This window comes from Euprymna scolopes, chromosome 7, assembly GCF_053919585.1.
Source record: "Euprymna scolopes isolate OS-2025 chromosome 7, ASM5391958v1, whole genome shotgun sequence".
Classification (NCBI taxonomy): domain Eukaryota; kingdom Metazoa; phylum Mollusca; class Cephalopoda; order Sepiida; family Sepiolidae; genus Euprymna; species Euprymna scolopes.
In genome coordinates, this window is record NC_136488.1 from 135,234,468 (window position 1) to 135,250,008 (window position 15,541).

General features: G+C 32.8%; 1 protein-coding gene across 1 annotated transcript; it reads right to left on the reverse strand.

Moving 5' to 3' along the window:
• Window positions 1-2,827: 2,827 nt before the first annotated feature.
• On the reverse strand, window positions 2,828-15,424 carry LOC145279983 (RNA demethylase ALKBH7, mitochondrial-like). Its single transcript, XM_080131578.1, has 4 exons — window positions 14,800-15,424; window positions 9,514-9,687; window positions 4,702-4,826; window positions 2,828-3,003 (listed from the first exon to the last, which is right to left on the reverse strand). Exons 1-4 carry the CDS (start codon window positions 15,175-15,177, stop codon window positions 2,871-2,873), a joined length of 810 nt encoding a protein of 269 aa, XP_079987704.1. The 5' UTR covers window positions 15,178-15,424; the 3' UTR covers window positions 2,828-2,870.
• Between the last annotated feature and the right edge of the window lie 117 nt (window positions 15,425-15,541).

Sequence of the window (15,541 nt, forward strand, 5' to 3'; positions counted from 1 at the left end):
TATTTTATTTATTTAATGTATTTTATTTATTTAGTATAAAATTTACTTATTTATTTTGTATAGAATATTTTATTTAGTGTAGAATATTTTATTTATTTAGTGTAGAATATTTTATTTATTTAGTGTAGAATATTTTATTTATTTAGTGTAGAATATTTTATTTATTTAGTGTAGAATATTTTATTTATTTAGTGTAGAATATTTTATTTATTTAGTGTAGAATATTTTATTTATTTAGTGTAGAATATTTTATTTATTTAGTGTAGAATATTTTATTTATTTAGTGTAGAATATTTTATTTATTTAGTGTAGAATATTTTATTTATTTAGTGTAGAATATTTTATTTATTTAGTGTAGAATATTTTATTTATTTAGTGTAGAATATTTTATTTATTTAGTGTAGAATATTTTATTTATTTAGTGTAGAATATTTTATTTATTTAGTGTAGAATATTTTATTTATTTAGTGTAGAATATTTTATTTATTTAGTGTAGAATATTTTATTTATTTAGTGTAGAATATTTTATTTATTTAGTGTAGAATATTTTATTTATTTAGTGTAGAATATTTTATCTATTTAGTGTACAATATTTTATCTATTTAGTGTAGAATATTTTATTTATTTAGTGTAGAATATTTTATCTATTTTGTATAGAATATTTTATCTATTTTGTATAGAATATTTTTTTTATTTTGTATAGAATATTTTATTTATTTAGTATAGAATATTTTATTTATTTAGTATAGAATATTTTATTTATTTAGTGTAGAATATTTTATTTATTTAGTGTAGAATATTTTATTTATTTAGTGTAGAATATTTTATTTATTTAGTGTAGAATATTTTATTTATTTAGTGTACAATATTTTATCTATTTAGTGTAGAATATTTTATTTATTTAGTGTAGAATATTTTATCTATTTTGTATAGAATATTTTATCTATTTTGTATAGAATATTTTTTTTATTTTGTATAGAATATTTTATTTATTTAGTGTAGAATATTTTATTTATTTAGTGTAGAATATTTTATTTATTTAGTGTAGAATATTTTATTTATTTAGTGTAGAATATTTTATTTATTTAGTGTAGAATATTTTATTTATTTAGTGTACAATATTTTATTTATTTAGTGTACAATATTTTATCTATTTAGTGTAGAATATTTTATTTATTTAGTGTAGAATATTTTATCTATTTTGTATAGAATATTTTTTTTATTTTGTATAGAATATTTTATTTATTTAGTGTAGAATATTTTATTTATTTAGTGTAGAATATTTTATTTATTTAGTGTAGAATATTTTATTTATTTAGTGTAGAATATTTTATTTATTTAGTGTAGAATATTTTATTTATTTAGTGTAGAATATTTTATTTATTTAGTGTAGAATATTTTATTTATTTAGTGTAGAATATTTTATTTATTTAGTGTAGAATATTTTATTTATTTAGTGTAGAATATTTTATTTATTTAGTATAGAATATTTTATTTATTTAGTGTACAATATTTTATCTATTTAGTGTAGAATATTTTATTTATTTAGTGTAGAATATTTTATTTATTTAGTGTAGAATATTTTATTTATTTAGTGTAGAATATTTTATCTATTTTGTATAGAATATTTTATCTATTTTGTATAGAATATTTTTTTTATTTTGTATAGAATATTTTATTTATTTTGTATAGAATATTTTATTTATTTAGTGTAACATTTATTTAATACTAGCAGTTCAACCCGGCTTTGCTCAGTCTCTATGTACTGTTAATAGCTTTATATGCATACATCAAGAAGCGTGTATATGTATGGTAATACTTTACTATATAATAGGCTTCCTTAACTACCATAGAGAAAAGTTGCTAGAGACCGCAGAGGTCAAATTTTCTTTTACTTTGACCCTAATTTTGACTCCTTAACGTTTATTTTGGGCTCAAATCAAATTAAAATGTCTGACCCATATCCAAGTAACCTACATCTAAAATTTCAAGTGTTTAGGCCCAAAACTGGCGGAGGAGTTTAGTAGAATTTGCAAAGATCAACTCTTTCAACTTTGACCTCTTGGCAGGGAAATTTTCACAAAAAAACTAATTAAAAAGCTTGCTGAAAGTCTGAAAACCCTTTATGTAAAATTTCAAATGTTTAGACCCAAAATTGGCTTAATAGTTTGCTAGAAACTGCAACGGTCAAATCTTTTAAACTTTGACCCCTTGGTAGCCAAATTTTCAGCAAAAAAAAAAAAAATGATTAAAAAGCTTGCACTATGTCTTGAATACACTTTATGTAAAATTTCAAATATTTAGACCAAAAATTGGCTGACTTATTTGTTAGAGACCGCAGAGATCAAATGTTTTTAACTTTAACCCCTTAACATTTATTGTTTTGCGCTCAAATCAAATCATAAAGTTAGATCCATGTCCAAGTAACCTATATCTAAAATTTCAAGTGTTTAGACTCAGAATTGGTGGAGGAGTTTGGTAGAGTTTTCAAAGGTCAAATTGTTGAACTTTGACCCCCTTAACAGCCAAATTTGTGTCCGAAACCCAATTAAAAAGATTTTCCCAAACTAAAAAACTAAAAAGAAAAGTATATTTATATTTAAATCCCCCTCTCAAAAAAAAAAAAAAAATGAATGAAATTTTACCTTAAAAAGGAAGAATTTCACGTGGCGATTTTAGAATATGAATCAGTAATTATATTGGAATCTGGAAAAATATTGGAATTGTCTTATCACTGATATATATGAATATTTTTACTAGCTGCCATATTAATTGTTTTTCTTTTGGTTGTATATTAAGAAAAAAAAAAAAGTTAAGTACAAACGAGTAAAAACAAAAACATTTTTTATTTCTGCATCTTACAAAATCTGTTACTTTTCTTCATCATCAGGTTTTAATCGTTGAATAACTGAGATACGTCGATCACGGAGGACAGGTTTCCCTTTAAATTTTGATTTTTCAGAAGGAAGTAATTCGTGGGTAAACTCATAACGAGATTTGTCCCTGGAAAACAAAACAAAAATGTAGATGACGTTTCTGAATGTTTTAGATGAGGATTGGTTATTTGTATTATTTGAATTAGTCGGACTACTGTTCTCATTTTTTTTTACATAGGCATCACCACTTATCAAGGCCAAGGGGCCACTCGAGGATAAGGATTAAAGAGTGTACAGTAGAAATTGGGCAATATAGTAATCGTTAGTAAATGGAAATTCGGTAAATTTGTTAACAAGTGGAACGGCTAATCAAGAACTTGTTTACGTTAGACTTGAAGACAACCATATTGTAGTCGGCTGGAAAACAGGAAAACGGAAGACAATTCCACAGGCATGCATTTCTAAGAAAGAAGCTTTGTTCATGGAATCTACATTTAAGTTTAGGCACAGGTAAAGAGTGGGGGGAATTATTAATAGTGTCTCAGCTTGATCATCATTTTCGCAACGTTTCGGTCGACTTTCTTTGTTGAACTTGGGAATTTGGACGGAATTTCAAGCAGAACCCTGGACCCGTGACGCAGTGGTTAGAGTTCTTGGAAAAATCAATTGTAAAAAAGTGATATTCTCCTTAAGGTTGAAGGGTCAATCCTCAATGCAGGACGACCAAAAAATACAATTGCAAATTACTTAGGACCTCTATCCAGTTATGGATGACAGAACAAGAGCATACTGCCCCCGGTGAGTAAATAAAGGGTTCCGTTCGAAATTCCGTCCAAATTTCCGAGTTCGACAGAAAAATTCCAGAGTTCAACAAGATACGCCTGAAGAAGGTTGGATGTTACATCGACTGAAACATGAAAATCAAGATGAGAACAGTAGTCCGATTAATCCAAATAACATGAAAAATGTAGATATTTTAAATTTTATAAAATGTTGTAACGAGGGTCAATATCTGAAGCAGTTACATCAATACCAATTCACCACAACAAGCTTTTACTGCAATCAAAGCAGACTAACCATGATGGTATGGTTACAGCAAAAGAATGGGTGAGAGTTCTTAGATTAGAAGTAGCAGGATTAGACCAAAGAAATATATGGAAATGATAAGGATGGATTTTAGGAAAAAGAGGGATAAATAAGAAACTGGTCAGAGATAGATTAATTTGGTGTAATGGAAGTTTTAAAAATAGGCCTAGATCTATAATGACCTTTGTGGAAGATTAAATCTGAACAATATAGAAAGTTGTGTGCTGAACAAGAGACTTTGTTGATTTAGTCACATTGAAAGAATGGATGCAAATGCTTGGAATGGTAAAACAGTTGAAGTAGAAGAGTCAAGCCAAGGAAAACAAAGGAGACAGTGATAAAGATAAACTTGAGAAAAGAGGGATGAATAGAGACCTGGCCTGAAGTAAATTAGTTTTGAAGTCAATTTCTAGAAACTGTCCAACACATGTCAGCATGTAAAATCGACATTAAACAAATCAGGATGACGATAATGAAATCATTCATTTTTATTGTTTGACAAAAAATAAATAAATAAGTAAAACATTTTTCTAGAAATAATTTATCTGTTAACATGATTGAAAAAAGAAAAGGAAACATTTTTCTAGAAATAATTTATCTGTTAACATGATTGAAAAAAAAAAAAAAATGAAACATTTTTCTAGAAATAATTTATCTGTCAACATGATTGAAAAAATGAAAAAACATTTTTCTGGAAATAATTTATCTGGGAACAAGATTAAAAACAGAAACAGTTTACCTCATGATATATAAAGACCTTGGAAGAAGAAGTAAATCTCCATATTTTGTTTTGTTGTTTTCTAAGGCCAGACGCAACACAGATGGCGAAAGCAAGCTTAGTCCAGCAATTGTGCGACCGCAAAACTGGAAAGAATAATAATTTTTAAAAAATTAAATAATAATGTTGAAATTACTCTAACAAGAGACTAAGACAAAGTCCAAATTTTTTAAAATTTACCTGAAAGTACTTCTTTTAAACTCCTTGGCCTAACATTCACAGGGAACATGAGTTGGAACAGTTACATTGAGAGCATTGCTAAGACCGCTGTGAAGAAGGTAGGCTCTCTCTACTGTGCTAGAAAACTATTAATGGCTGAAAGTATCCTGTACCTCTATAAGGCCACTTCACCCATGTATGGAGTGTTGTTGTCACATTTGGGCTGGTGCATCTGCTACTAGTCTCTTGCTCCTGGACAGGGTTCAAAAGAGAGTCGCCAACCTGATAGGTCCCATAGACGAAATGTTGCATCCCTCTACCTGTTCTACAAGTATTTTAATAGTGAATGGTCTGACGAATTATAAGCCCTTGTACTCCCTTGACGTAAATACCCCTGACAAACTCAACAAGCAGCTAAATCCCACTCCTACATGGTAGAGATCCCTAGATGTAAGAGAGCCTTCTACTCCAGTAGTTTCTTCCCCAGAACTTTTAGACTTTGGAACTCCCTTCTGGGTCCCTGCTTCCACAACTGTACTGAAATGCAGAAGTTCTAGTGTAATGTGAACAGACATCTTGCTGCCCAACTCCCTACATAGTACCCCTGTAGTTTATGTCCCTGATAGTAGCCCCCTACATCAAAGTGGCAATGTGCTTTGTTTGGGGTGAAAATGTAATTTAAAAAAAAAAAAAAAATTGTTTTATTATCATTTTCTTTTTTTCTTTTCTTTGTTTAATTAAAAAAAAAAAAAAATTATGTATGAGAAATTTCTTATGTATGAGATAGTGGGTGAACCTCTCATACATTCCAACCGAGAGACCTTTTTAAGATTCTAACTGGCCTTTTAAGTATAATTGTCTGAATTTCTCTTGCACTTGGTTAACTGGCTATATTTATGAGGTAGTTTTTGAAATTCTTTTTAATGAATCTCGTTGCTCCTATAATTATTGGAATGATGGAGATCTTCCTAAGATTCCAGTTTCTTTTCATGTTATACATGAGACCTTGGTATTTTATCTTTTCCTCTCAGCTCTGCTTAACCTAGCATTATTGGAGACATTAACTTCTACTAAGGTTGCTCTTTTTTCCTTATCCCATATCACTATAACAAGTTTAATAGCTCTACTTTCTAGATACATAGCTGTAGGAATTGCATAGTCATAGTGGATGGTGTAGGACTTATTTCTGGTATATGTTTCCTGGACTTGCGGCTACTTTCAATATTCAACATTTCACAGATGGTCCGGTGGAGATATTTACACACTTCATTGTATCATGTTGTATAGTAGCCGTCCCCTAGTATTACCTTACACTTGGATGTCAAGTGGCTCACATTCTCTATTTTTGTGTGGCAGAACTTGCACTTGTTTTCATTGCTGAGACCATTCATCTTTTTAAAAGCATTGGTCATCAAGCCTTTTAAAAAAAAATTTTTTTATTACATTTTCACCCCAAACAAGGCACATTGCCACTTTGGTGTAGGGGCTACTATCAGGGGCAACAACTATTGGGGTACTATGTAGGGATTTAGGCAGCAAGATGTCGGTTCATGTTACACTTGAACTTCTGCATGTCAGTACAGTTGGGGAAGCAGGGACCTGGAATGGAATTCCAAAGTCTAGCGGCTCTGGGGAAGAAACTACTGGAGTAGAAGGATCTTTTACATCTAGGGATCTCTACTGCGTGGGGGTGGGATTTAGCTGCCTGTCGGGTTTGTCGAGGGTGTTTACATCATGGGGGCACAAGTGCTTGCAGTTCGTCAGAGCATTCACCATTAAAATACTTGTAGAACAGGCAGAGGGATGCAACATTTCGTCGATGGAACAGAAGCTGAAGCTTAGATGCCAGTTCAAGGCCAATCAGATTGATCTTGGATAGCCATTACAATCCTCTCCTGATCATAGTGGAGTGTAACGGAACCTCTTGATAGAGTAAACCTGCCAGTAATAAAACTTGATTAGAACGTTAATTGATATAGAAGGACGCCGGGCGATTCCAGCTGGTCTTGCTGGTTGATGACTCTAATTAAAGCAAGGGAAAATCTAACAACCGAGCTGATTTGGAAACAATAATAAACATTCAAATAATAATATTTCACTAACGTAACAACTGTTTGGTTCGGCATAAGAAACATGTCACTGGAAAATTGTATGATTGTGTAATGTGGTCAGTGACCAATTGATGAAGGAATTTTTATGTAGTGATTATTAGTTGGTGGGGAAAAATACTGGTTTGCTAGACCCATCCCGTTACCCGAGTACAAAAGTTCCAGGATGAGCAAATTTTGCTAGTTTTTGAACAAGCTCCAGCTGCCTAAATCTCTTTCCCTGCTCACCCTGACTACCAGGCTGACAGAAATACTAAAAGAAAGAGAGAAAAAAACAAAATTGTTCATTTCAGGTAGCTTTTTACTTTCTTTTAAACTAACTCTAAATAATTTCGTTGTTGAAAAAATGTATTCGGAATTTAATTCAACTATATAATACAGAACATTGTAGTTTAGAAGTTTTATTTGATAATATTATTTTTGTAAAAAACAAGGAACTGATGACTGGAGTTTTTATTTATTATCTACGAGATTTATAACTTAGCTATCAGGCTGAACAGTCCACTTGGGTATTCTCTTTCAGAAGACAGTGATCAGAAGGGCAACTACCCCAGTACCGGGAACAAGCTGTGGCCTGTGGATCTAAAGGAACGCAGCATGGGGCACATGCCACATCTATTTCTCTGAAGACTTTGAATTGTTTTCCTTTGTTTTTTTGTTTTTTTTCTACTTTGCGGACAACTTGTGGAAAAGAAATAACTAGAATCATATATCAAACCCTGTCATCGTATAGACAATCAAAGCCAAGCTGCTGAACTTTCTTGGGTGCTCCAAAATCTGAAACCACTTAGAACTGCACTTATATACAGGTGAACACTCCTTGGAGTCTTTGTCGGGTTACAGGAGCAATCCACTTTTTAGTTGGTCAACAGAGTCATTCTTGTCTATATAATCCCGACTCAGTTCATCCAGAAAATACTCGTTATGCTGTTGGTTGGTCCATTCTTCCAGTTTTTATCAATGAAAGATCTTGGTGTGTTTCTGGCGACTATTGGGGAAAATTATGAGGAGAAAAGATAGTTTGAATATGATTAGATGCTTCCCACTACTACCAAGTTGGATGGTTAGGGTCATTGCCCATTGATATCCTCATATGTCAGGCCTAGAACTTATCAAATTATGGGGTCCTTCGGAATTGAACATTAAAAGACAGTACCTTACTTTGAAATAATAAACTGAATTAAGAATTAGAAAATAGTGAGAGTATAGTTTAGGCAGACAAATCTCTTTTAGCAGTGAGGTGCAGAGAGAATATCAATTTATTATAAAAGGAACTTTGTGTCTGCATGTAAGTTCATTCCCTATAGACTTGAAAACAGTTGGGTTGATTCTTATAAAATTTCATACAATGGTACTTTATGTGCCTGGCAGTGTTCTTAGAAAGGTTTTGTATCAGAATGTCTTTGATAAGTATCAATAATCAAAATAATCAGATGAAAGAAGGAACAGGCAATTTTGCCCAAAGTTAACACCTGGTACTTTATGTGTCTGGCAGTGTTCTTAGAAAGGTTTTGTATCAGAATGTCTTTGATAAGTATCAATAATCAAAATAATCAGATGAAAGAAGGAACAGGCAATTTTGCCCAAAGTTAACACCTTATACAGCCTAACATCACAAGCGCATTTGAGAAGTTTTATCATCACACAAGCAGAAAAGCCTGACATATAAAATCAACAACAGGTTCTTTGATATGACAGGGACACGCTCGAAATGATTGTTTCTGTTTAAAGCATAATTGAAGCATGATACTTAACTTTTGCATTTTACACTTAAATTCTAGCGATTATATATAAAAATAATTTTATAAAATTAGAAGTAGGTTCTCTACAGTGCAATATAGAGTACAATATACTATGGATTAAGTCACTGTGGGGAGGCATGTGAAGCTTCTTTCCGATGCATCGCGATGGGTCCCCAACTAGAGCAGGCAATCAAATCGATTTGATTGAAAAATAGGCAAATTCACTGATTACGATGACAATAAAAATATGAGAATGTGAAACTTCCGTTGATCATCATTTAATCCAGGGCAATGTTGGATCTCCCTGCTGGTCATTCTACAAAATAAAGCATTGAATTCTTAGAGAAACGTTGGAATCACTCTGTTAATGACTAAAATCGGAATTTGCCTGAAAGTTGTTTTTGTTTTTATTAATTAGGCCCGGGACTTAATAAGTGAGGTGTTAATATCTGTTCTGCTGTCATGTGACATTATCTTCTCAGGCAATAATTTATGACCTTTTTCTTGAGTAACTTTTGGCCTTGATAAGTGGTAACTGGGGCTGTGACAACAGCATATTCTTTTTATTGTTTTGACTCTTGAGTATATATCTGTTAATATCTTATGTTTTTATATAGACTGATATGGTTCTCGGTTGATTGACTGTGTCTTACTGTGTCGGATATATACTTGAGAGTCAAAAGAACGAAAAGAATATGCTGTTGTCACAGCCCTAGTGATAACCATACAAAAGAAGAAAAAAAGAAGAATATTGATCAACTTACTCTGACCGAATCAATGTGAGGTTTGATGTAACCATCTTTTTCGATATCCAATACATGAGTATAAGGCAAAGGAATTTCCGTCTGTTCAAATGCGACCGATTTTACTCGATTCAAAATGCTTTTGTTAACTTCACTCCAGTGCTTACGTTCCGTTTCTCTGTATGCATGGATTGCCTAGAAAAAGAGAGTGTAAAAAAGAAGTTAAAGTTTAATGCATCGGCTAAAAGGAAGGTTTTGATTTTTGGACTCATGGAAATTAGTGATGGGTCGATTCCAATACAATTACCAATTCTGAGTTTAAAAAATCTTTAAATATTTAACAATGCAGTTATCTTTTTTTTTTAGTGGAGGGAGGGGTGTCAGATTGCTGTAAATACTCATATAATATGTGCATGTATTTTTGGAAACATAAAAGTACACAATAGATTTTAGTTTTGCTGACAGTTCAAAAAATATACAAATATTTATTATTTTATCATTAATACCAGAAATGAAAAATTAAGTTTTAAACAAAGACAAAAATGAAACAATTACAAGAAGCGTTTTTGGCATCAGAAAATAGGCACAAAATTTTCCGGTTCTGATACACCAAAAAGTTCTGATCCTTGATTCTGATTAATCATTCCAATACTGACGAAAATTTAATAAAAAAACAAGAGGTGTCAGTGGTAAAGTTGATAATGACATAGACTGACAACCTGGGTATGCCAAGTTCGATTCTGGTTGGTTCAATAGCACCACTTTTGCTCATTGATTCTTCTCTATACCTGTGATACCTGACTGATGAGAGCTACATATCTCAAAAGGCTAGAAGTGTTTGACCGTTACTGCCGCTGTCAAATTCTGCAAACCTGCTAGCACCGTTTTATCTTCGATACCCAAATTGGTACGTTATGCAGGATCGCCCTTTCCCCAACAACCAATCTTTTTTAAAGAGAAGACTTTGCTGATTCAGTCACATTACATGCTGCAACTCAAGAGAGTTCAACCATGAAGTAACAGCTCCAGAATCACTCCAAGGTTGGCAAAGATGCATAAGAGGCCAGCTGTTTCAATATTTCTCACGAATGTAAACAAAATTTGTTATTGTTTGAGAAAGAATGTAACAATTAAAGGAATCTGGTTATGCTGATGTTTTTAAAAGTTGACAGAAAAAGTGACACAAAAAGATTGGCAGATTGAGATTTGATTGTCAACCAAGCGGACGCAATGATATACTTCTGTCTCTCTCCCACTCTTCTCTCTCTCCACCATAACATCACTATCTTGGCCGCTTCAAACCATTGCGCTTGGTCTAATGAACCCTGGAGTTAGAAATCGAAAAAAATCTTAACTGTTTGGGATATCAAAATCAGAAAAAATTATCCTATTTTCCAATGCCAAAACCGATTTCTTTTATTGCTTGTTTTTGTTTAAAACTTAGTTTTCTGTGGTTTATATGAATGACTAGCGAGGGGTACCCGGCATTGCCCGGGTGTTTGAAGGTGTGTGTGGAAACTCCGGGGGTGGCTGGGGGGGTTAAAAAAAAAGAAAGTAATATGAGGATCGAACCCGAACCATTGAGGCAAAGTTGTAAATTAAAGTGTGAAAAAAAAAACGTGCGACGTTAACCATTCCCCCACCGCGAGATGCTAATGGAAACACGTTTGAATTTATTTAATTGCTTGGATTCGGCAGGTGCCTGTTTTAATGAGTTAATGAGGTCAAGTTTGACTGCGGGATAGTATTTCATTTACTGCAGAACGCTTTTTTTTAATTTTTATTTTCCCAAGATGTTATAGGAAAAAGACTAACCCACATGCGGCGAGCGACAAATGTTGAATATTTATCTTCCCGAAATCGAGCAAATTAAATAGACAGGCGAGCTTCGTTGTTAACTATAAGATATTACAATTTATATGTGATATAAAAAGTTGTGAACCGACTGACCGCTTCTCTGAAAAAAGCCTTTTGTAGACATACAGAAAAAGCGAACACACATACATACATACATTTTCGCTTTTATATATATAGATGAAATGATAAAACACCATGCTACACCGCCAGACGCAACTGTCCCAACGATAAAAGATCCTCCTGGGTGATGTTGGTAAGCTTCACATAGTGGTTCCTGTAAGTACTTGCTTCTAGGAAAAATTCAAGATCAACAATAGAATCAAGATGAGAAAAGTTGTAGCATACTCATTCATGCAAATTTATTTTTGGAAAGAAATTAAAAACTTGGCATGCAAATAGTCTGTGTAAACGCATACAGATCTTAAAAGGATGCGCAATTATCTCTCCAAGAAAAATGATACATTGGACACAAACCAACTGTCATAGTTAGGTGTTATTTGGTGAAAGATAGTGTAACTATCACAAAACACAACTGCAACTACTTTTCCGATTTTTTTGGATTTTTGTCATCATGTCCATGTTTCTTTTTGTTTTCTTTAAAAGTTGACGAGTTCCTATTCTTCTGATGAGTCAGAGCAGAATAGATGAAAAAAATTGACATAATAATTATATGAATGGTTCTGAACTACGAAACAGGTGCTGTCAAGAATTGAACATTTTAACATGCTGAAATAAATGGTAAGATGGAAAACATCTTGGAATTTGTCATGTAGACTTTTGTCATTTATATTTATGGGGAAAATATGCTTATTCAATTATATTTCACCTTTTATTTATAGCAACCTTTTTATTTAATATAATATATAATTTTATATAACAACAGATCATATACAAATAAATGAAAAAAGTCTACATTCCAAATTTCAAGACGTTCACTGATTCCGATGATGATAAAAATATGGGAATGTGAAACTTCCATTGATCATCATGCAATTCCAGGCAATGTCAGATATCCCTGCTGGTCATTCTACAAAATAAAGCATTGAACTGTTAGAAATTCAACTGTAACAGTTAAGTGTAAGGTGGTGTAACTATCGTTACACCATCTTACACCTAACTTTAGACCATGATTCAAAGGTTTAAATGCATCTGTGTAACTTGAGAAACTAAGCCAGTTTACCATTTATTTCTTTCAGTATGTTAAAATGTTTAATTCTTGACAGCACCTGCTTCGTAGCACAGAAACAATCATATAATTATTATGTCAATTTTTTAATAGTTTCCACCTTGACTCATCAAAAGAATAAGAACTCATTAACTTTAAAGAAAAAATATTTGAGCATGAGTGCATAAATCAAAAAAATCCAATGCATGATGCAACTACTCTTTGGATTTTTTTTTTCGGATTTATTTAATCATACCCAAATTCTTTTTTTTTTTTCTTTTTAAAGTTAATGAGTTCTTATTCTTCTGATGAGTCAGGGTGGAAAATATTTAAAAATTGACAATAATTATATGATTGTTTCTGTGCTATGAAACAGATGCTGTCAAGAATTAAACATTTCCAAATCAACCATAGGCATTAGTCACACAATTCTCGGTTACTGTGGTAAGGAATAGATCTAGAACTTCACGCCTGTGGAACTCTGTTCCGCTTGCCTGTTTCCCTCCTGACTTCAACCTGGATGTCCAACACAAGTCCAACACAAACAAATTCCTGATGAACCGCCCCCCCCTAAGTAATGACACCTTATCAATTCTCCAATACTATTGCTACACTATCTCATTGATTACTGTACACACAATAACCCTTATCCCCGAGTGGCCATTGGGCCTTGATAAGTGGTGAACTCTATGTAAAAAAAAAAAAAAGAAGTGAGGCTTGATCTTCACGATCTGTGAGGATTGGGAACATGGCTGTTTGTGTAACGGAATAAGCTGTAGAGAAAGTCTAGGTACAGCGTTCTAATGCATTCATGTAACTCGAGAAACTAAGCCAGTTTTTATGGTGCATATTTAAAGTCATCAAACACATGCACTTGTGTGTTGGTATCTAAAGAATGTGCTGCAGCTATGCTATCAGAGACATGGTTGATTAAAGAACATTCCTGACAATGGAGAACAGTAGAGAAAGTATAGGTAACTAATCCAGTATTGAAAGGCTAGTCAAAAGCACATCTGATTCCAGGTATTGCTCTCATCAAGAGGAAGTTGCTATGAATATAGACTCCAAGTCTATGCATATATCAATTCAAATCCTTACAACAGAGAGAGGTACCTGTCATGTTAAAGAAGTGAGAGGTGATTGAGGAGTATAGGTTTGTTAAGGTTTGTTTGTTAAGATATCTGAGGAGTTTACTCTATATCATCTTGGTTACTTCTAAGCCCATGGATATTTGTGAATGCGAGTATCAAGGGAGGAGGTGAATTGGTTTTGCTTGGGTGGTTGTCTAATTTGATTGCGTTCTTATTTTGGGGTGTCATCTCATTTCGTTTTTGTTTAATTTGAGGTTGGGTTATTAGAGAAGTAGAGGGCAAAATGGGTCAGTTTTGACCTCAAGTATGCATACACAAGTAGTTCATTAGCCGAGTCAAGTATGCATACACAAGTAGTCCATTAGCTGAGTCTTAGAGGGTTGTGGCTTTGTGAAAGCCCACCTGAGATAGCAACAGACAGAGTCCCTTTCCATGCACGACATAGTACTACAAGTATCTGAATATTATACAACTGATGATGGAGCAGCCGCTTTAAGTGCTACCAAAGAGTAGAGTTCCTGTACTGTCAGTCAGAAATAGCAGCTAAACAAACTGTCAAAACATTTACTTTCAACCTCTCAGACACTTTTAGCATTCTCAAATGAATTTAAAGAGTCATGGGAGAAGCGGAGGGTCGTCAACATTTAAGTTGCACGGACGAAACTCTCTTAAAATGAAAACAATTTTCTTGTGACTGCACTAATGCTCCATTTATTATGTTGAAGTGAAGTATGGTTTGTTCAATCATAGGAGAGCATCTTCTCAGGCATTATCTCCTTCTTTGAGAGAAGAGATTATTGCCGGTTGTCCCCCCCCCCCGCCCGGGGGGAATTTTGATGGGTTCGAACTCGGCATTTTTGTTGGAGAGGGAAGGGGAAGGCTTCACATTATACATCGACCTAATGTCTAACCTTGGTAAAGTGGGTGTCAAGTAAATAAACAGACATTACTGTGTACTTAGTACTTATGCATTTTTGTTACCGTACTGAAATAATAATGTTATTATTTAGAAAACCATTCTTAACACGGGGAGAGAAGAGTGTTTTCTAACTATTCTCTACTTTTATTTAATAATAATAATAATAATAATAATAATAATGATATCGTAAAACTTGAAAATACTCTTAAAAAAAACAAACAAAAAAAAAACAGCGCGGTAATGAAAGTGCATAAGCACCGCGACCGCGTACTTACATTATCCCAGTGATCGTGTTCATAGCGAAGCCGTTTTAGGTAAGGTTCGATTTCTGTCAACAATGTGTTCTCTTCCTCAACAGATATAAAGTCTCCATAAACAACGCAGTCGGATTTTAATGTCCGAAATACGTCTGCGTCCTCAGCCGACAAAAAACGATCCGACCAGTGAGATGAACAGTCACTACTCATACAAGCGCCATCGCTGCCGGCGACCATAACAGAACTTGGGTCGCGTTGGATCGCGGAAAAATAACGGTTATTTTTACACGAAATAAATCTCGCGAAATATTTTCGTTTCATATCAGCAGATTTCGATTTAAGAAACGTGGTATTTCGGAATCGAAATAGCAAGAAAGGCGTACGGCAAAAATCCATTTTGTTGTTGTTTAAACCGCCGAAGCCGAAATCACAATCACCTTGACTTTCAAAATCGTATTAAACAATTATTTAAGCCCTTCATTAAGTATTTTAAACTTCATTTTTACAAATATAACTAACGTATTGATAGCTGCATGTTTTGATTTTTAAAAAATATCTATTAAAATATATTTATTGCTAATTCTAACATTATAAAACTAAAGTTTTTGTATATTTACTTTTCAAGGCGGTGCTCTTTTTTATCGTCCCGTTTAAAATATGATCCGGACTCAATCAAATCCTTAAAAAAAAAATGTGTATTATTATATTATTTGAAAGTATTGTTCCCTTGAAATTTTTATTTTTACCACAATTATTACGA

Excerpts from the sequence above, each read along its gene's own strand:
- LOC145279983 (XM_080131578.1), bottom strand. The coding sequence starts at position 15,177 with ATGGATTTTTGCCGTACGCCTTTCTTGCTATTTCGATTCCGAAATACC. Across the intron at positions 4,827-9,513 it reads CTCACATTGATTCGGTCAGA|TTTTGCGGTCGCACAATTGC; the intron begins GTAAGTTGATCA and ends TATTCTTTCCAG. Across the intron at positions 3,004-4,701 it reads AGGTCTTTATATATCATGAG|GGACAAATCTCGTTATGAGT; the intron begins GTAAACTGTTTC and ends TTTGTTTTCCAG.